The 23020-nt window shown below is 35.4% G+C and overlaps 1 protein-coding gene across 1 annotated transcript; it reads right to left on the minus strand.

Moving 5' to 3' along the window:
• Positions 1-961: 961 nt before the first annotated feature.
• On the minus strand, positions 962-19961 carry LOC145676812 (cytochrome P450 4C1-like). Its single transcript, XM_081747590.1, has 6 exons — positions 19892-19961; positions 18927-19036; positions 15595-15663; positions 10230-10398; positions 6545-6724; positions 962-1134 (listed from the first exon to the last, which is right to left on the minus strand). The coding sequence occupies exons 1-6, from the start codon at positions 19938-19940 to the stop codon at positions 962-964; spliced, it is 750 nt and encodes a 249-aa protein (XP_081603716.1). The 5' UTR covers positions 19941-19961.
• Positions 19962-23020: the final 3059 nt, after the last annotated feature.

The raw sequence follows: 23020 nt of genomic DNA on the forward strand, positions 1-23020 counted from the left end.
TCTATACCAGTAATATTCTGCTATTTCATGTAAAGATCTGAGTATTCCGAATAAATGCAGTAGTCTTACCAGAGCGCAAATTTCATCCGTTTGTGTGCCAGTTACATCGTTGTCTCTGCTGCAGCTGATTTACATTTTGTGAAAATGATCGTTAGAGTAGTTTGTTATTTCTTCTGTTGTTTTACTCGTAAAAACTAACTTTCAGACTTCAACAATTTTTGGGGCAATTTTTGCATGTTCATCCCTTACATCAGGAGGGTGAATATTTCTTCGTCTTCTGCATGCTGTTTGTCGTAGGGGGTAATCATTCCACACAGTCAGATAGTCCTTATCCAGGTTGTTCACACCGCAACCAGGAGGAAAACCACTATCGTCATCGGAAGACTCTTCACTACGCTGTCATGTTCCATATTTACGTCTGCTACTGTGTCAGAATAAGCAGATCCATCGAATTCTGATAGCTTTCCATTATTTATATCATTGTAATTATCATCTTCCGTTAATCATTGTCTTATCTGGAAATCCTCACCATTCATTTCAGCTCGAATCAGGTCATCATAGTGACAAATGGTCGAAAAAATGTAAACGCGAGCAGTCAGTTCTTAGCGGAACGCTCAGAGACAGAACGACCTTTACCTTATCACGGTTATGACTGACGCTAAGCACGTGTCGGGTCACTCATCATTTTTCGGACCACGCGCAATATTCCAATAAGTAGCTAAGCGGCAGTATATATCAATAGGGAAATTTACGTAAATACAGAACGTATAAAACCAAACTTGAGCACTCTGTTCGCAACCGACTGATGAAGGGTTAGAAAAATAAATTTGGCTTGGAGTAGAACACCCGGTATATTAAACTTTAACATGTGTCCTATTTACAATGTACTATTTATTAAAAATATTTATTTACAATATTATTATTCTAAATACAGTGTTATCCATCATAATCAGGATTGCTGTTATCTGGCTTCCTTGGAACGAGGTGTGATTCTTATTCGAAGGCCATTGGCCGGACGAAGAACCAAATCTGCTAGGATTTTAACATCTTCTTTTTTATCCACAGCTTCTAAAGTGAAGTGCCTCAATACTGTTGATAAAACAGTTTTCTCCTCCAGAAGGGCGAACTTTTGACCTAAATAATGAAAAACAGAAATATAGGGAAATTTGATATTTTGTTCATACACAATACACAACTAGTATAATTTATACACAGTGACTTTTTTAGGTCAGCGTTTCCCAAGTTGTGGTCCGTGGACTACAAAACACTTCTCAATGTCTTCTTAGGTCGAGCGTAGGTCCAAAAAATAGGACAGAAATAAAATAAAGTTCAAGTGGATTGGGTATTACATACCATAGTTAAGAAACTCATATGAGTGCAGGATCCAACAGGGAAACCGAACGGTTTGCAAATTGAAGATGTGACTAGATCAATAATTTCACACAAGTTCTTTTATTTGGGAATTGAACTGTAACTCAAAGGCTTCGCTTAAAACAATTAACTATGGAACATGAAACAACTGGTCTTTGAAAATGGAATTTCTACGTGTTTCCAGATGTTTCTCCCATATCTGGAACTATATTCACGACTAGTGTAACTCAAAGCTTGGTTTCTCTCTTTCTGTTCGGACGTGATTGTTGAGGTTAGTCGTGATATTATGCCTCATCAGTCTTAAATTATTTCAGTCGCCATGGAGCGTTGGTCAGCAGAACATCGAGCATTCATCTTGGAAATGTCTTTTTAAAACAATGAGTTAGTTATTCTTTTTCAGTATGCATTTCGGGTTCTCAGTGTTCACAATTCATTTTTGTTGTAAGTTAGGACCATTCGAAAACAACTTGCGCTGTGAAGAAGAGACTTCCAAGGTAACCGCACACCGTTCAACAACGGGGAAGAATATGTTGAGAATGGTGAAATTATTTGAAAAATGTAATTTTCAAAAGGTAGAAATGGTGTGTTTCATCATACCTAATTACAAGCAAAAAGCTTTATCATAAGATTGAAGATATATATGCCAAAGTAGAAGTGTTTTTAGTCTACAAAACGTCTCTGCCCCAATTGAGTGGAATTAGGTTCGTTTCCCGCTGCATTTATTTTCTTGTACTATCCTCGTTCAAATCCGTTAAAGATTAACCTAGCCTCCCTTTAAGTAGGGAATCGATATATATGGAGAGCAAATGGGACTGAAGCGAGGCTCTGATCATATCACCGTGTTCTGAAGTCATGGAAGTGAGAGTAAAAGGGACTGAAGCGAGGCTCTGATCATATCACCGTGTTCTGAAGTCATGGAAGTGAGAGTAAAAGGGACTGAAGCGAGACTCTGATCATATCACCGTGTTCTGAAGTCATGGAAGTGAGAGTAAAAGGGACTGAAGCGAGGCTCTGATCATATCACCGTGTTCTGAAGTCATGGAAGTAAGAGTAAAAGGGACTGAAGCGAGGCTCTGATCATATCACCGTGTTCTGAAGTCATGGAAGTGAGAGTAAAAGGGACTGAAGCGAGGCTCTGATCATATCACCGTGTTCTGAAGTCATGGAAGTGAGAGTAAAAAGGACTGAAGCGAGGCTCTGATCATATCACCGTGTTCTGAAGCCATGGAAGTGAGAAACCCTACGTCCTAAATGGGACATGTTACTTTAAGTCTCCTTTGTCCTATCCTTCTTTTGCCTCTTAACGCATGTAATTAATTTAAAACTTCCGAAATTATACAAAGTTATCACTTCTGAGTCAGAAACGTAATTGCTACTTCCAAGTCGTGTCCATGAGATTATTTGAGATACAAATTTCCATTCAAAATGGTAAATCAAACTGGAAAGTTTGAGAACCAGAATCGCAAATTTCGGGTGTAGTATCATAAATTTGGGGGTTTGATCCAAGTCCTTGGGAAGCTATGGGCATCAACGCTCCTTCGAGTATCTCTATAATCCGTAAGGTTCAAACTAAAATATCTAGTACAAGTGATGAGACGTTGTTATTCCGTTTATGAAAAACCCGTAATATATCAAGTTTCATAGTGACACACACACACACATACAAAAAAGAGACTGGTCTAATAAATCATTGTACTTACAGAATCAGTTCTCCGTAACATTATCACTTTCGAAGTAGTCCCCTTCAGCATTCACACACTTCTACATTCGGTGCTGCCATTGCTGGTAACTGTTCTGGAACGAGGTTTTTGGAAGGCCCTTCAGGAGATTCTCCGTTTTTGCCTGAACCTCTTTAACTGAGGTAAATGGGTTCCTTTTAAGCAAGTTTTAACTTTGGGAAATAAAAAAACGTCGCCTGAAGCCAAATCAGGTGAATAAGGAGGATGTCCCTTACAGTAATGTTTTTGCTGGTCACAAACTGCTTGACAGATAGTGGCGTGTGAGCGGCTGCATTGTCTTGGTGCAACAGGCATCCATCACGCCACAACTGTGGCCTTTTTTCTAATTTTTTCACGAAGTGTTTTTAGTACTTCAATGTAGCAGTGTTGATTAGTCTGACCACTGGGAACCCACTCAATCATTACAATTCCATAAATGTCGAAGAAAACAATTAATATTGCCTTGATTTTTGAGTTTGACATGCGTGCACTGTCCCTTCCCCCTGAAAACTGCTTATGCCATTCAAACATACGTACACAAGACAAAATTTTATCTCCAGAAGCCTCGGTTAACATTTGAAATGTATCCGTGGCTGATTTCTTAAGTTTCACAAGTTGATTCGCTGTTCGGTTTTTACATTAGACATTTTCCCGGCAGAATGCAGTAGCACGTGTTCACTCAATGATGCAGTACTTCCAACTGGCGTGATCGGTTAAATCGAAATTGGCCGCACGGATAAAGGAGTTTGTGGGATGTCAGCAAAACAGTTTATCTCCACTCTTTTTTCAAACTACACATTTAGTCTCGTTTTGTGTGTGTGTGTGTGTGTTACACCTCGTATATCCGACAGTTCATAGGAAACTAATAATAATTAAACTACACTCTCTGTGCTGGCGCTTCTAAAATCATGACGCTTACAAGTCAATAAGATGTTGACATTTCGTTTATGAGGAAGTTCCAATTTACCAAATTTCACGTTATTTATGTTCAGAAGTTTAGAGGAAATATTCAAAGTAATTCCTTATAAATTCAAAGTAAATTTCCAGTCATGCGTGTGAATGTCACATTTAGCTATGTATATAGCATATATCAAAAAGTTATCGACTATAAGTTTCATTGGTTAGTATTTTTCGAGTTTGGTCGTAGCCTGTCTTCGCCTGTAAAAATTTAAAACTTACTGAAATATGATAAAATATCCAGAAAGTAACTTTCGATAGGCTGTAAAATGAAAGATGAATATCAGAAGAAAAGGATCTAATTATTTTGGAGTGACACATAACCTACTTCTCAACACATACATAATGTACCATCCTCGTTGAAGCATTTCTAGTAATGCGGCACCAGCTTGTGTATATATCGAAGAATTCCGCCCCAAGTTCTGAAATCAAAAATCACTATCTGCAACTCACTTGCGCTGCCGAAACATTGTTCAGATAGAAAGTGCTTCAGGTGGAATTAGTTAGGCGCAAAATCAGGCTGTAGGGTGAGGAAAAGTAAGACATCTATGTTTCATTCTTGGTGAATATGCGATCGAAAACCTGATCTTTTCCGGTGACAAGGCAGCAGAAAAATCAAAAAGAACGCTAGGAGCTCTTCTAGCATCCGCTGTCAGTTGTTTTTGAATCAAATCATACACACAACTTGCGAAACTGCAATCGCTGGTTGACGATCTCATGCAGCAAGAAACGGGAGACCTTGGAAACTGATATATAAGAGTTGGGACATTATGAACCACCGGTTGTGCAGAACTGCTTGCTACACACTGTCCGGAAACTCGGACATAACCATCGACGATCGTCGACTACAATGTTCATCGTTCACGTCTATGTAGCCTAACGTGAATTCTCTGCACGATCTTCTGACCATACCTTCATGACATCTGGTCCATGCACTTGACACAACTACCCGTGGATCTTAGTCGCCAAAACAACTTAGTGGAAAACCTGATTTCCAAGCGTATCTCGCACTTGGTGGGAGACAGTACGCGCAAAGCCTTGTTTGGCTAAAGGCATGTAGTTTGAAGTACTCACCAACTACCTCTGAAGAAATTGTTGCGGAAGTACCGCAGGATTCTGAAACATGGATATTTGGATAGGGCACATAGTAGTTCCTAAGTGAAGTCTTCACTCGACTACGGCAGGTCCCATAGTTTTGGAGCTATGGATATTTAAAATTCAATTTTTCATTATTTCGGCAGCCTATAACTCCGAAAGGAAGCATTTGTGCACCCAAGTTGGTCTATACTTTTTGTCTTATCTTATTGTCAGGAATCACCTCCCAAACATTGTCCGTGTTGCTTTGAAACACCCTGTATATTTAGGCTGGTTATGGCTTCGTGTTCCTCCTCTATTTTTGCGCGAGCGTGTCTTGCTGTGATCACTCATGCCATTTTCCTGAGGCACTTTCGGAACTTGCTTTCTTAATGTGTTCTGTATTATAAAAGTCATTGTGGCGAATATATATTTTCTCATCAGTATTTTTGTTTGGTTTTCTAAATTTCTATGTTAATATTTATGACCTTAAGTTGTATCTCATTATAAGTAAAAGTTTCAGAAATCTAGTAGATTCCTGTTTAATAATAATAATAATAATAATAATAATAATAATAATAATAATAATAATAATAATAATAAGGAAAAAGAAAAAGAAAAGGAAAATTTATTTAAATATTTCAGTTGAACCTAATAGAATAAACATAGTTAACCAAAGTGAATATTTATGAAACAATTGGTGAAATGGGGAAACGGGAAATCACCGAGAAATCTCCAAACGTAATGTCTACCACGAAATCACATGCCGTGAGATAACATCATAACTGAGTGTTATTCCCAAAAGCTAACGTTCCCCTTTAAGTTGTATTTAGCGAACTATGATATTTTATGATTTCATAATTTTCTTCAATACAAATAATTTTACACTGAAGTCTGCACCAACTTGTATTAGATAGCAACTTGTACAGTGGCGTAAGGGAGAGCGAGCGTGTGCTATATTGACTAATAATATCAGATTCATGGAGCTCCTTCGTGGCTAAGTGGTTAGCGTACGCGCCTTTGGCATGGAAGATCCGGGTTCGGTTCCCGGCGGGCCCCACAGCAGGACATGCCGCGATCTGCGATGTAATCGCCTGTGCAGAATAATTGTCATGTAACGCTGTAACATAAATATGATAGTACCCCGCAGATTTTTTATTTTGGAATTCCTGCAGAAAATTGTTGACTTACTAAAGCTCATCGCGGAAAGGCAAAGAAAGTTCTGTCATCGGGCCGGCGGAAGCTCATGTGGTTCGGACTCATCGTTAATCAGTAGGTCCCGTCTAATATAGCCTCGCTGCTAAAAGGAACATTAAACTCAAAATCAACTGAACTCAACTCAATACCAGAAGTACCTTATTTGCCTTAGCTCTATAACATTATTAAAAGAATAATCTACGAAGAATTTGTTCATTAAGCCTTACCTATGCAGTTTCTAGGCCCTGCACTGAACGGAATAAACGCATATGGATGTCGGTGTTGTACTCGTTCTGGTAGAAAATGATCTGGATTAAATTCTTCTGGACTAGGAAATATCTCAGGATTCCTATGAATATTATATATGTGCAGAACAACTATGGATCCTGCCGGTAATAAGTAGTCCTCTGGAAAGAAGCAAATACAGAGAAATATTATGTATATATTAAATTGATCAAAATATCTGTAGATAGATCAATTGTTTCCAATGGGGCGTCTTATGTCGACTCTAACTTCTTTTTGGTGAGAGCAGTCTTCTGTACAATCAGTATGATCCAAGGACAGAAGCAGATACAGATAGAGCGATTGGTGAGAAGAATTGGTTCGAGACTTCATAAAAAAAACGGATGTGTGATGTGTTTCGATATATCGATTAATTGATATTTCTAATTGTCAAAATATCGATATTTGGAACATTATTGATCAATATTCCAATATTTCAATACTTTTCGCGTTGAAATATTTTGATATTATGGATGCTCTGATGTTTAATATCAGGAGGTTTTCGATATATAGTATTAATATTAAATAATTTGTTATTTAATAACCTTGTGTTCCTTGCTAGAGATGCAAGAGCTCAAAGGAAGAAAGAAAAAGTACTTGTTATTTAATTTAATTTTTTAAAAGGGATATTTGATTTGAGAAAATATTACTCTTTCCAAACATTTCATTCTTAATGAAGAAGCAAAATGTCAATAAATTGTGGTAAGATGAGTATGATTCAAATTTATTACGAAGTAAATTTGGTCATAATTATGCTTCGAGTGCATGGTTTGCATAATGCAATTGGTTTATGTTTGGGTTCGTCAAAATTTGAATAAATGAAGGTATAAATTACTTTTGTATCCGAAATTGCTGATTGATTTCACATCAAATGATCTCGAACTACGATTTATGTGAGGCTTTCTCCAGAATAGATCTTGGGAAACTGAAGTCATCTCCACAGTGTCCGAACTTCAGGTCTCCAAGCGTAGCACTTTATTGTGAAAATCAAATAAGATAAAATAAATAAATAAATGCAGCATTAGTAATATTCTTTAAAAATATTTATATTCTTCCCCACATCAGTATTACCGGGGCACTGGAAAGAATAGGTTCACAACTAATTAGAACGTGATTAGTATATAAGTTTATCTTTTTCAATAATAGGCTATATATCTTTCTCAATTTTTTCTTGAACCGGTGTCCCGCAAGGTTCAGATTTGTCACTTTTATTATATATCTTGTATGTTGGTGACCTGCCTGTGATACTTGAGCCTATTTATACCTTCATGTTTGCAAATGATATTGCATTGCTGGTTTGTTGCAAAACTATGCATAAATCAACATATTTGTGCTAAAAGTCATGCATGTTTTTGGTACAATCAATAGAAGTTAAAGTTAAATTGTACAAAAAAAAAAAAAAACAGGCCCTAGTATTACTTCCGCGCTAGAGAAACAGTAGAACACGCCGGAATTTATCATTACTTACGATTAACGTACAACAAATACCCTATTTGGGGTACATCTTTGATGCCAAATTGTCTTGGTAACTTCACCTTCTTTCCATCAAGGAGAAGTCCAGACACCGTTTAAATGTATTGAAACGTCTTGTCGGTATTACGCGGGGCTTACACACCGATATCGTCCTAAATACATAGAATTTGTTTCTTCGCCCATGTCTCACACATGGTCACACTGTCTGGATCAGTGCGAGTGATTTTTACGAGCAACTACGTAAGCGAGAACGTCATGGTTTGCATCTCGCTTTTCGTATCAGCTAGTCCCACACGTCTCCTATACACAGGATCACCATTCCTGCACTTTAGTCGCAATCTAGAAGTTCTTCGCTTCCGATACATAGATAAGAAATGGAGAGCTCAATATAATACGCTTATGGGCACTCTATACATATTGACGATAGCTTTTCCGCTACGCCTAAGTATGATCCTTCACTGCGGCATCTATAGCCGGATGCATCCCGAGCACCCTGACGATCATCTCTCCGCTACCTATCATTAATCAGAACTCAATCCGCACACATAACCATCGGTAGCAGTGACATTCCTTCTAACAAGGACTTCAGCCATGTTGAACATCAATGTTGAGTAGCCCCACAAAGAAGATAGGTCCAATTGTGAATACTAATACCGCCCTTTACATGGGCATCCAAGCATTTCATCTTATCATCATTTCCTCCGTTTTTTAAGTAAATATACCTTCGTTACTGTTTACAACTATCTGTCTTCAATCCTTACATACTAACCTTCCACATTCTTAATCCGTGTTCCTACTTTTGTACTCCACATGTTTTACAACAATAATAATTTATCTCTGTACGAATAAAGTGGCTTACTTTATTATTGTTGTTAAATCCCATAGCCTATATATATATATATATATATATATATATATATATATATATATATATATATATATATATATATATCGGGTGTTTCAAAATCATGCCGACAATGTTTGGGAAGTACTTCCTGACACCAAGATAAGATAAAAAGTATAGACCAACCTGGGTACACAAATACTTCCGTTCGGAGTTACAGGCTGCCGAAAACATGAAAAAAAAAAATAATTTTAAAGGTCCACAGCTCCTAAACTATGGGGGCCTACCGTAGTTTGGTGAAGACTTCATTTAGGAACTAATATGTGCGCTATTCAAAAATACATGTTTCAGAATCCTAAGGGACTTCCGCAACAATTTTTATATAGAGTCAGTTTGGCTACGGGCATACAATTTAAAATACTCGAAAACTACCTCTATTCTTGTTTTGTAAATCTGTTTGAACCTTATAATATGAATATATTAATCTTGTGACAAGGGCCTTAATCTGCTCTAATATTTACTCTTTATTATAAATTTTCTGATCTATTTAAGATTATTGTATAATAGTTTTAACAAAGTGCTGTATTTTTAACTATGAGCAGTTCAGATCACTTAAAAGAAATTTATTATTATTATTATTATTATTATTATTATTATTATTATTATTATTATTATTATTATTATTATTATTATTATTATCTTGTAATTAATGTAAATTGGAAAATTCCAAAATAAAATGGGACTTTTTGATTCTAGAGATGGAATTCTATAATTTTCCAAGTTGTTAAAATTGATATGAACTTACAATCTCTCAGTTACAAACGACAAAGGTCTGCATGTTCATTTCCGCCTAGGTATACTGTTGGAATTACAATACTCATAATTATATAAAAAATCTAATAAAATCTACAAAGAAATAATTTTGTTCTTACGGTTAGTTACAAAGTTTCTGCATAAAAACAACAAAAACCAATATCAACAACACAAAACAATACATCTCTGTTTTCATGTCGTCGCTGTATTGCTTTTTGTTGGCTTCATGAGATAAAAATCTACAGTTTAAGGTGAAATATAAACCAAACGAACCCAATATTCTCTGCAACGAAGGCATTCTGCCTAGTCACTAGACTTGTCTCTGTATTGTGCATCATAGTATTCGTATCACTGTTTGTAAATTGCTGTTATGTCGTGACATTACCTATTATCTCAGCCTATTCCCCACTTCTGTTGATACCCATAAAAATACAATGATTTTATTCTGAGTACAAAGCCAAACAGCTAAAGTTGCTTCGTAAGATCTAAGATACACATACCTAACTGTAAATCATCATTTAACTTCCGAGAGATCAGAGGAACACTTGGATAGATTCGAAGGGTTTCTTTAATGCATCTTTCCAAGTATTTCATATTTTGCAAGTCTTGCATTGTTGCTGGACGATCAGAGTCACCAAATATGCTGTCTAGCTCTTCCACAACTTTCTTCTGGAAAGGTAAAAGAAACACGAGTAAGTGGAAATTGAATTTAAAACCTGCTCATTTTAAACTCATATAAGTTCTATGCCATTTTTATGCTCTACTATTCTACCGCAAATCACCTTAACATATTTCCTGATCCTAAGTCACCAGAAAATATGCTGAAGCGCTAGCCACGCTAATCTACCCGTTTTCATGAGATTAATAAAGTCAAAGGGCGTTTTCTCTGGTCAGTTATTTAGACGTGTAAGGTTTCCAGAACAGAGCCGGATTTAGGATTAATGAGGCAATAGTGAGCCCTTTAAATGTCCAGCTGTAGTGATAATAAGGGAAGTGTTTTCAGCCTTTTCTGACTGACATCACACTCATCAGACACTAGTTTGACTTTTTTTATTAATAATAATATAAATTCTAATAGTGTAATATTATAATTTTCTATAAAGTAATGACTTTTACCTAGTACTGGGGATTGCTGCTGTAGCTGAAACCATTGGCTGGTACAATCTGTTTCAAAATTGGCGAAGACCCTTCTCAGGGCAGACATTTTCTCTTATCATAGTCTTGTGCTGGCCGAAGTAGATATTCAACTGACAAATGTAGACAGAAGAAAAAGAGGCAACAAAGTGTTGAATACTGAAAAGCTGAAAAAACGAATAAGTAAGAAATGTTTTCGTTGAAAAATCCGAAGAAAAATATTCAAACTAGGAAAAGATAGGCGCAGGTAGTAACGAGCGGTGGGGATATATTAAACTTTGCATACAGCAGGCTGCAGAAGAAGTAGTAGGTTACAATGAACCCAAAACGGCTAAGAGACCATGGATTAGGGAACAGATGTTGCAGAAAATGAAAGAAAGGAAGACGTGGAAACAGTTTGATAGAGAAGATGGCAGAAGGATGTACAGAAAGTTAAACAATGAGTTATAAAGGGAAACAGACATAGCAAGGAAAGACATTTACAAAAGAAAATGCGTGTACATAGAGAAATTGAGAAGAGTTGGGAAATATGAGGAAATGTACAAGGAGGTAAAAACTATGAAATTGCAGAGAAAACAAGGGGAAATTACGATGGCAATAGAAAATAAGAATGGGAATGTAGTCAACGAGTGAAGTGAGGTCACAGAAAGATGGAAAGAGTATGTTGAAGACTTATATGGGAGTAGGGACAGACCGTGTAGCCTTAATACTGAAGTAGAAAATGAGGTAGGCGAGGATGATAAAGGATTTAAGATTCTTCGGGATGAGTTTGAAAAGACTGTCCAAAATAGGAATGGAAAGGGAACCAGGATAGATAATATACCAATCGAATTCATTAAAAATATGGGAGACAAGGGCAAGAAAGAATTGTTCCGACCCAGCAATGAAATATATGAAAAGGAGAGTGCAAAAAAAGACTTTCTGAAGACGATCATGATACCGATGGCTAAGAAATCGATCCCAAAGAGATGTGAGGATTATAGAACTATTAGTCTCATATCAGATGTAGCTAAAATTCTGCTCCGAATACTGAACAGAAGGTTATATAGAAGAACAAACGAAAAAGTTGAGGAGAAACAGTTTGGGTTCAGCAAAGGTAAGGGCGCAAGAGATGCAATTGGATTATTAAGGATTATCGGTGAAAGGTTTATAGAAAAACGGAAAGATGCATATGTTGTGTTTATTGATCTAGAAAAGGCTTTTGTATACTTTTGTTTCACTATCATTGTCGTAAAACATATCCTACGCATTTTTTTTTCTTAAATTAACGAGTGTTTTCTTTAAGTCACAGAAAATAAGTCTACTGTTTAGGTCTTAAATTAGTAAAAAAAAAAATAAAAAATAAGTGGAAGAAATCAATCTAGTGGAAAGTTTTCCCTATTCCTTGGACATAATTCAGGTATAACTATGTTAAACATTTTTTTTTTTTTTATTTTGGTGGAATGTAGTGTGTTTTCTTTGAGGTGGATCACTAGGTACCCTCGGTGCTATTCTAAACACTGCTTGAATAGTACGGCTTTGCCAGATAGTGTCGCGTGTGTACTGGTGCCAGATGATAAAGGAAGTAATCATGGAATTCTACTTGGATATTTACTGGAGAAATTAGTTTTCGACCCATACTCCAATTCACAGCAAAGTACCGCTTCTTGAACTGCAATGCTAGAATCCAGGAATCTTCTTATTGTGACTACCACAGTAAACGTACAAATTTGACAACAACGCATCATGACGGTTTGCGCAAATTTCTTCTCAAAATCTATTTCCTTAAATGTAATTTAATTTTTAAATAAAATGTGAAACATAACACGAAAAACGGTCAAACAATATATCTATTTCGTAATAAGCTCGTTACTTTAAAGTATTTTACACATTCAAATAAACATTTCATAAAATTGAGCACTTCAAGTAAGATCTAAGCAATTGCCATGTTGTGTGCTCATTGTAAAACGAATCAAATATTTTCTTTTATTTATTACCTTTTTCGATATCAGAAGACACAACCAAGTGAATCACTATCTTGTGTTGTAGCTGAAACATAACTTTATCTTATAGTACAATATTTATAATATGTAACTTACATTGGGCAGTAGTTAAGGGAATGAGCTAAAATATGTACTTACTTCCGGGTGGTGATCTACCTTAAGGTTTTTCAATCATCCCTATTCCTTGGAGCTGGAAAATCAGTCATTGATAAAAGGCTTAAAAGGGGTACATTCAATCCACATGGAAATTTCCGCATGGAAGTTTCCAAAATATCTAAAGAAACATTCCTACAAATTATTCCATTTCCAGGCAATATGCCATACTTGTCAAGGTTTATCCATCATACTCTTTGCTTCAGATTGAACTCAGTCAAAAAAAAAAAAAAAAAAAAAAAGACAATAAATTTAACCCTTCTTGAAAGATAAGTATATAATTCACGTAACTCATTATACTATGTAATTCATTTTCGTGATATTTATCAGGCATTTTCTTTACGACTTAAGAATTATCAACTTTTTACAAAGTAAAATTAATCAAAAGTGAAAGGACGTATTCAGCGCATATAAAAAGAAAGTTTCACGATAACTTACTTGGAGATTTTCATGAAACATTCTGTTTCATGTGTTTTTATTGAAGATTCCCATCAGAGCTTTTTGTTTGTACTCTAGACCGAAGATCCTTCCACTTTCATATTACACCAGCTCATCCAGCATCATTCACTTGCTTTAATCATTGTCTCCCTTAGCATGAAGGACATAATCTTGGTTGGTTAAACTGAAAGATTTCATTTCATTTTATTTTACTTTACGAGGATGTTGGGTGACTCGCCCCAACTTTAAGAAAATGTTTCAGAGTAACTTATGATTTTAAAAAAATGGCGTGCGTTTTGTGTGGAAGTTGAGAATTACTTCTATTGCATAAGCTGGAAACATATTAATAGTAAAGTAATGCTATTTCGTATCAAGAACAGTATTTCCCTCGCCCAAAAGTAGGTATACAGTCCTCTGGTGATCGGTCATGACATTTTATATCATTTTTTTTTATTGTTATCTATACAAGTATTGACTTAGTTTCTTCCTTGTCTGTTCTTAATTTATTTTCACTTACATCTTAAGCTCGGAACAAACCAAAGCAAATAAATTCATTATATTAACGTATGCCAACTTATTGGATCGAAATCCGGACGTCGACATACACAATTTATATTCACACATAGCTCATGTAATAATAGCCATGTTAGCATGGGGGCAATTTAGGATGCACACTCATAACAAAACTTAACCATTTAATTTTTAGGTAGAACGATTAATTTGTTAAGATGGGTAGTTTTAATTAAATAAATAAAACTAGAGATATCAGATCAGATAATTACCCAAAACTGGTGCTGTGGCCTTATGTCAAAATCAATAATAACTGTCATATTAAATTAGAAGTTAGATTTTGATATGAAATGAAATTGGTAATTAAGTCGAATAATGGAAGTCTGTTATCAATGTGTAACCATCATGTACTCATCAAGATTTTGATCGATGAAGATTTGAGAGGTTGCTCCTTCTTCTGTGATGGTTACTTCAAAACTCTCGAGTTCAGTACTCCTTTGTCCACCTACCTTTTCTTCCTAGTTTTTGGTAGCGTCATTTCTTCCGCTTACAAATACATTTTCAAGAATTACCTCATGACTCGAAGTAGGAAGTGTTTGTTATTGACTTGACACATTGCTGCATAACGTAAGTTATACAGTATTTCCTATTAAAAGAGTGTTTTATCTAGACATAGTTTGAGTTGTTACGAGACTTCCTTAATTTCTCTACACATGTGAACGACCTAACAGCACCAGATTGGGAATTGAGTTTTTATTTCCATTTAAAATATGAAAATTTACAAAATATTAATATCAAAATTAACAAAATATTATTTGCCCTTTCCCAATTCGCTTCAGTCATATTACAATATTAATAAAATGTCATACTTGATCGATACTGGTCTGTATACCTACTTTTAGGCCACCCTATATATATATATATATATATATATATATATATATATATATATATATATATATATGGTATATGAAGCAAAGGCAACCAAGAACAAGATCCTCGCTAAAGTCATATGTGGAGTTACAATATAGGGCTATGTATGAACTGCCTTGTATTTTAGTATCACTTTGTTCCTAAACTTAGGTAAAAATGTCATTCTAGCATTATTCTCATTCCGTATTTCCCTATGGTAAAGGTGCATCATAGGATAATTGAACTCCTGATGGACAGGCATTACTTCCTAAAATTTGCTAACGTAATATTGTATTGGTTAGACCCTTTTTTCCCCACTATCTCTTCTGGATACATATTCAATAATGTTAGCGACAGACATTTCTGTCGAACTAGATTTCCAGCTGAACTCTCCTCTGGCATTTACTAACCTATTGTAATACTTAATTATTAAAACGTACCTTACCAAAAACTATCGCTCAATTTGATTGTACTTCTGAAATCCTGACGCGAAAAATAAAGTTATTTACTAAATAGTGATAAGATTTTGGAGTATATACTGTCAATCTCAATTACAAGACTCGCCCATTGTTTTGCACGAAAACAGAACTCTTCTAACTTCCGTTGTTAGGCGTCTTATCCATATGATATATGGTGAAGCTGAGACATTCTATGAATACTTAAAGTGGAAACTAAATTTTAAATTTGTTTCTAATATGATTCTAGTTTTAGCAAAGTAAAGAACAAAAAAACCTACCTGTATATGAGGGTAAGTCGCCAATGCAAACAATGCCCAGGAAATGGCGACTGATGTAGTGTCATGACCCTGGAAACACATATTAATATTTAATTGAAAGCAGTTCATTAGTTCAAAATGCTTCTGTAACAATTTTTAAACATATGTATATATGGGGAGTTTAGGGCACAAGGGAATCAAGTTCTAATTACAAAATTGTGAGAAAAAGTTATTTAACTATATATTTTTTTGGATATTAAAAGCATTTATGGCTTTAAGCCCGTCACATATAGAAGTGATGATGTTCCTCGTTGAGTACACTATCCGAAGAAGGGGAAGGGGTGTAGTGCAGAGTGATTATCCTGTTCGTTTGATTAGCAATATGAAAATAGACCTAGACCCTATATGCTTGCAAATATTTAAATCCATGGTTTATTTGTTTATTAATATTCAAATATAGTATGTGCATATCATTCACTTAAATATATTTATATGTAAGGCTTTGTTACATAACATTGCAGTTATAAAAGAATTATATCTTGTATGTTTATATGTATTATATTATTTAATTTTAAATGGCTTTTAAAAACATACTTACGATAAGGTATCTACAAAATGAGGTGTTACTATATCAGTACGATAGGATTACTGAATACATTTGATTTTATTATAACAGAGCAGAAGAATGATACAGAAATTTTATTTCAGACAAGAGTTTGAGGTTCAGCAAAAATAAAGATTTTATTTTCTCTACACGAAGAAGATTATGAGCACAGCCCTCTAGATATTTGTTACCAACTCGTTAATTTATCACTCTCCACCCCCCAAAGTGTAAGAATAAGGAAGAAAGATTTTGTATTAGTTCATGAATGTACCAACAAACGAAACTCGAGATGAAGCACTTGCCTGCAGAGAAACTAATCATGTCATTTGAAAGACCAATTCATGCTGATTACATCAAGCTAATAAAATTCCTGTACGGTTGAGAACTTTTCGAGAAATTCAACGTTAAATGCACGATTGTAACTTCTAGCGACCTACCATTATTATGAAGCTTTGATGGTTTGAACTTGCCACAGCTTGATCACTGGAGTCCATTCATAGACATATAGTCCATTGCAAGTTGGATGACGGATGGCAAAGTCGTAATGGTTGAGAATATACCAAAGAACTGCACACGATTTGTACAACCATTTGATGTGTTTGGATTCCGACCAATCAAAGATTATGGCACAACGTTTGTACATAGTATGAAGCTTCTTCATCCGGACATTATGATGTACCAACGAAACAATCAAATGAAGTTCATGTCTATGCTAATGAATTAGTTCCAATCACCACAATACATTAGATTGTTTCAGTTAGTGGTCCACAAGGCAGGTTACCGAACAAATTACTTATATTCTATACCTTTTGAATCACCTGTCGAATTTGCTTCTCGCTTTGGCTATGCGAACTGTTTCCTTGACGGATGCAAAGCAAATGCACATATGAAATGTTCATGGCGCAAGGTAGTCTTTTGCGTGAGTCATTTCTTTATAGAAGAGAAGAACAACAGTGATCAATTTTCATCTCTAACCTATCATTATTGTGAACAGATAATGACTAATTTTAACTAACAAACTCTTTGGTTATTGCCAAACAGTTTTATCTGTTACCTTCGATAGATTTCAATTCTTATATCAATGTTCGTTGCTAATAATGTTGTATTTAACGCGTTTAGATGCGCGTATACTCATTTTCACATATAAACTTCCAAGTTGCATTTCTCGAACGATTCTCAACCCTACAAGAATTTTATTAACTTTTTATAATCAGCATGAATTGGTCTTTCAAATGACACGCTTAGTTTCTCTGCAGGCGAGTGCTTTCTCCCGAACTTCCCTTATAAGCCAAACGAAGGACTAGATGTTTGTTCCACTTGCGGGCAGAAAAGCAAGAAAAATAACTTTAATAAAAAGGAATAACGACAACTGGTTTACGGTTTATGAATGTTAAATGATTTTCAGAAGATCGAAACATATAATTTGTTTCCATTAATGCTCTTAAATTTTCGTTCTTTTTTTTTTTTTAAAGAAAGTAAATGTATTTTTTCAATAAACCATTTGACTGTTACTAAGAAACTGATATTGTCATAATGTACTTTGAGAGATGATACAAATGTTGGTAGTTAATTGTAGTCTTACATGCATGCAACTGTGAACGTGAGTGCATTGAAGACCTAACCAGAAATATATTAAAATTCAGAAGGCCAGGCTTAAAGTTATACATTCAGTATAATTCTCAAAATTATTGTGCACAGTTTCGTTGTATTATCTGCTACGGTACCAATCAAATTATGCTTTAAAATATTGGACAGAGAATATTTTACGTAAAACGAAAAATAGAGATTTGACACATTTTGAAAATGAAAAATGAAATCTTTGAGTTTTACGTCCCACGGTTATGCCGGTTAGGCTAAAGGAGACGGTGATGATGAGAACTGAATGAAATGGTGTAATGAAGAAGAAAGTTAGAGGAAACGGGAGAACCCCGAGAAAACCCACGAGCACGGTGTTTGTCTACCACAAAGTCCACACGGCGCGAGCTGAGATGGAACCAGGGACCCCAAGCACCGGGGATGAACGCTCTACCACTGAGCCACATCCACGCCCCCATGACACATTTTGAGACATGAAGAGATCACGCTAGTAGCTAAGAAGGGAATAGCACAACGAAAAATATCTACAGGAAGGTTGATATTGAAATATGTGTAAGAAATAGTGCGAAAAGTATGGGGAAAAGTACATGAAAATGAGAAATCTGGTTCAGGATAGGGAAGTGCGGAAAACTATGTCAAACAATAATACAGGATGTAGGGAACAAAAAGTACATCAAAATGAAAAATTTGGCTTAGTATAGGGAAAAATGGAAAGCTGTATCAAACAGTAATGCAAAATGTAGGGAAGAAAAAGTACAGAGGGAATGAAACATCTCGCTTGAGATAGAGAAGAGTGAAAAACTGTGTGAAATAATAATAGAAGATGTAGAGGATAAATGGTACATGCAAATTAAAAATCTGACTCAGGATAGGGAAGAGTGGAAAGCTGTGTCAAATAATAATGCAGGATATAGGGAAGAAAAAGTACATGAAAATGAAAATCTGGTTCGGGATGGGGAAGAATGGAAAGTTATGTCAAACAATAATACAAGATGTAGGGAAGAAATGGTATATGGACATGAAAAGCCTGGCTCAGGATAGGAAGAGTGGAAAGATGCATGAAAGCAATTGAACAATTGCTGACCTAAGAAGAAGATACATACAAGACTGTCTTCCCTCTTATTGATATTTGAAAGCAAAAGCATGAACTTACTTCAAACATGAAGGTATCCACTTCTTCTCGTAGTTCTTCGTCCGTGAGCTTTCCTTCACCTTCCGAGGCTTCGATTAGAAGGTCAAGAAAGGCTATCTTCTTCTTCACTCCTAGAAGGTATAGAAGCACTGTAATCAGTACATGATTTCATACACATGTTTTTACAATTCAAAATTATTGTATAAAAATAATAATGGCGTTAGTTAGAGTGAGTCAAACCACGTTTAGTGTAAATATCAGTGAATAATGTTGAGATTAGGTTAAAAGTCTTTCTTATGTAGGTTCCAATCGTTTTGTTACTTCCCCCCATCCCCAACTTCACTATCCCCGTTGCTTCAACCTCTGCCCTATTTGAACTCCGAAATTACGAAAAGTAGCACCAATCGATGAGCGCTATTTCTAAGCTAATAAATACAAAATGAAACATATCAAACACTTTGTGTTGATCTTTCACTTGAAGAGCAAAGCAAAAGTTTTGGGGGGGGGGGCGTTGCTCCATAACTATGGATTTGCCCTAGACATATTCGGCCTTATGCAGAGTCGTAATGACGCATGATTAGTGACTTACTAACGAGTTTGATTAACATATATTTCCTGCAGTACTCAGTTCTTTAATATGATGCTAATCATATGTCAAAACGACTCTGCAGAAGATGGATTGTGTTGTAATGTAGATGGAGTAATATAAAACTACATTGTGAAGCAAAAGTGCAGTACCACCCTTTATTTTTCAAACGGCTTGAGGAAAGATGAGGGGATTTTGGAAATGGCTAATGGGGTTTAGTGCGCACCAGGTGGTTCCATTTGGCATCATGACGGCCATATTGAAATCCGCCATTTTCTATTCAGGTCACATATTTCACATAGGAAGCGGGCATAGGGCACATTATTTTAGGCTAAAATTTCACCACTAAAGTTATTTTTCACCTAAGATATTTAAGCTTTCACAATCACTGAGTACTTACCTATATCTTTCCACTCGTTATTATCGATTTTGTGTTTCGTATTTGACATCTTGATTTGTTCTTTCCTTTCTTTAATTACCTGTTAAGAAAAGTTGTTTATTTTTTGGTTATTCGTCTTAAACAAATTATGTAATAAAGAAACAAAGTCGATTGATTTAGTTTTAAAATTGCCTGCGAAAAAAAAAGATAAATCATATTGCATCAAGCATATTCAATAATACTTTATGATTTCCTTATCAAAATGACTTATTTATTTCAGTTTTCACTATAATACAAAAAAAAAAAACCATAACTTAAGTAATACGGATCATAGTGTCAATAGGAGCTTTACACTCACAGCTTTTCCGAAGATTGTCTCTTGTTTGGGATATTTTTTATCTATTTTTAGCGGTGTTGAATATGATTTAAACGGCATCGGAAGTGTCATTGTACATCTCAGCGACCCCGAAAACTATGGATTCGACACGAATAGCGGTCATTTTCGATTATTTTTACATATCTTCGCTCTCGACTAAGTTGCCTCATTAAAGTAAATAGATAAAAATCATCCGAGAACCGAACATCATCTATGTTGAGAATTTGATCAAGATCGGTCGGTTGATTTCACAAACATAGTCACTTTCTTTTTTATTTACATAAATAAGTAGACTCTTGAGGAAGTGTATTGCAGGCTATGTACTCTAATGACTAATAAAATATTCTTTTCAATTCTAAAATATTATTTTCGGTATTACATGCTTTCACATCAAAAACTGCATTTGCGCTCTAAATTTATGATAGGTTACACTTAAATATTGTTACAGCGCCACGAGCTACGGGATATAATTCAATTAAAATCGTTGGAGCTAACGTAAGATGCATGTTCCTTTGCTTACCATCATTGCAGTGATGCCAATTTGAAACGTTCCAAAATCCCATCTCGAAAGACAAAAATTCCCATTTTGCTCTTTAATTTCCCACGCTATACAAAGTTATCAAAACTTATAAAATATGAAATGTGAAGCTACTGTAGGTCACCCATTTTCTTCAATATATGAGTGAATTCAGACCTTCTATGTTGATCAAGCAGTTTATGAATAAGTAATTAAGACAGAGAGGATTGAAAATATTGAGACAAACAGGTACATTTTGCTGTTCAAAATTACTATTTGCATTAAACATTTGTGTCGTAATTTTCAATGGAACGTAACAAAATTAGATAAAACAAGTTTCATTCTCCAGTAATTTCAAATGGAATGTTTTGGAAGATCGTTGTTTCTCGTTGAAATGAAATGTTTAAGTTTTACGTCCCACGGTTATGCCGGTTAGGCTAAAGGAGACGGCGATGATGAGAAATGAATGAAATGGTGGAGTGAAGGAAGTGGGAGGAAACGGGAGAAACCGAAGAAAGCCCACGCACACGTTGGTCCACCATAAAGCTCACTTGGCGAGAGCTGAAATCGAACCAAGAACCATTGCACCAGAGGTGAACGCTCTACCACTGAGCCATAACGGTGCCAATGGTTGTTTCTCCTTTGCTATATTTTTAAAATAGAAAAGTTGTTAGTAAGTTCCACAGTAATTTATTTATTTATTTATTTATTTAGATTTTCAAGTCACTGTATAAATCACTTCTATAGTAGCATGCATTTTACAGTAACAAAATTTGACAATTAGCGATGATTTCACGTGTATTGAACACTTATTAGCTTACTTTCTGCTGAATAAACAAAATGGGATTTTTACTTCGGCTTGGCATCACTGCATCGTTGCTGACACGTTGAACAAGAATGCAACAAAATATATCTTGCGTTGGTTACGTACTTCCTATCAATAGAAGAAATGAAAATAGATCTCCCAGCAAAATGTCCCGGTTCGGAATGGCAGAAATAGAGTAACCCTAAATTTAGTTATAAATTTCTAAATCGCCGATGCTGTGAACAATTCTAGCAGGGTGTGCCTGATTTATTGACCCGAACATTTTCTTGGCTACGGCCGAAACTATGACGGCCACAAAATTTCAAATTTGGCGACAATATATCACCCAATATCACCAATTCATCCACCAAGTTTCATTTAGCTACCACAATCTTTATTATATAGCTATACCAAAAATTGGTTAAAATTTTGGTATAACTTGGCTATCGCCGAAACTGTCACGGTCACCAACTCCAAATTTTCATAAAATATATCGTTTACTACCACCAATATATCCACCAATGTTCATAAAAATATCATAATATTTAATATATATCTATATCAAAAATCAGTAAAAATTTTGGTATAACTTGGCGACCCGCCGAAACTTTATCACAAAATATTTTTATAAAGTATTATGAGATCTCAATGAAACTTGTTGGGTATTTTGGTGATATTCAGTGATATATTCTGTGAAAATTTGAAATTGCTCGTTGTTACAGTTTCGGTGGTGGCCAACTTATACCAAACTTTTAACTGACTTTTGATACAGATATATGGCAAATATTGTGATATCTCAATGAAACTTGGTGGATATATTAGTGACATTGAGTGATATATATTTTTGTCAAATTTGAAAGTTATGGCCGTTATAGTTTTGGCGGTGGCCGAGAAAATGTTCTGGTCAGTAAACTAGACACCCGTTCTAAAGTTTATTCAAGGAACGTTCAATACCTCATGTAAACAAATACACGTGGCGATTGTTTGATTTTATTGGTTAAAGAGCCTTGGAACATCCATGCGGCAGAAGAAAATAGTCCATTGTCAAGTAAGCTATTTTTCAATGCTATTGTTGCTTATAAGGCTTATTATCAGAAATGCAATTTCCTTACAATTAAATAACACAAACAACATTGTATCTAAGAACTAAATTGAATTAATGCAATAAAAGAGAATACGCATGCGCAGAAGGTGTCTTTCTTACGCGCGAATCGCAGTTTACAATATGGCCGCGTGCGGGAAGTATGTAAAAGACGGACAGGACAAGCACGTGCTTCTCGAAAGAAGCGCTGATCGATAGCCAATCATCCGATGATTGGCGGAGTAATACCATTCTGCAATGTTTACATCTGGATCAGAATGTTCGTTGAATGAACTTTAGCATCAGTACTGAATGTTTCAGCATCAGCTACATCACAGCATCATCTGGCAATGTTGCACAACGAATATCAC

The sequence above is a fragment of the Thermobia domestica genome, unplaced genomic scaffold (genome assembly GCF_964235325.1).
Source record: "Thermobia domestica unplaced genomic scaffold, izTheDome1.hap1.1 HAP1_SCAFFOLD_374, whole genome shotgun sequence".
In the NCBI taxonomy this organism is placed as follows: Eukaryota; Metazoa; Arthropoda; class Insecta; order Zygentoma; family Lepismatidae; genus Thermobia; species Thermobia domestica.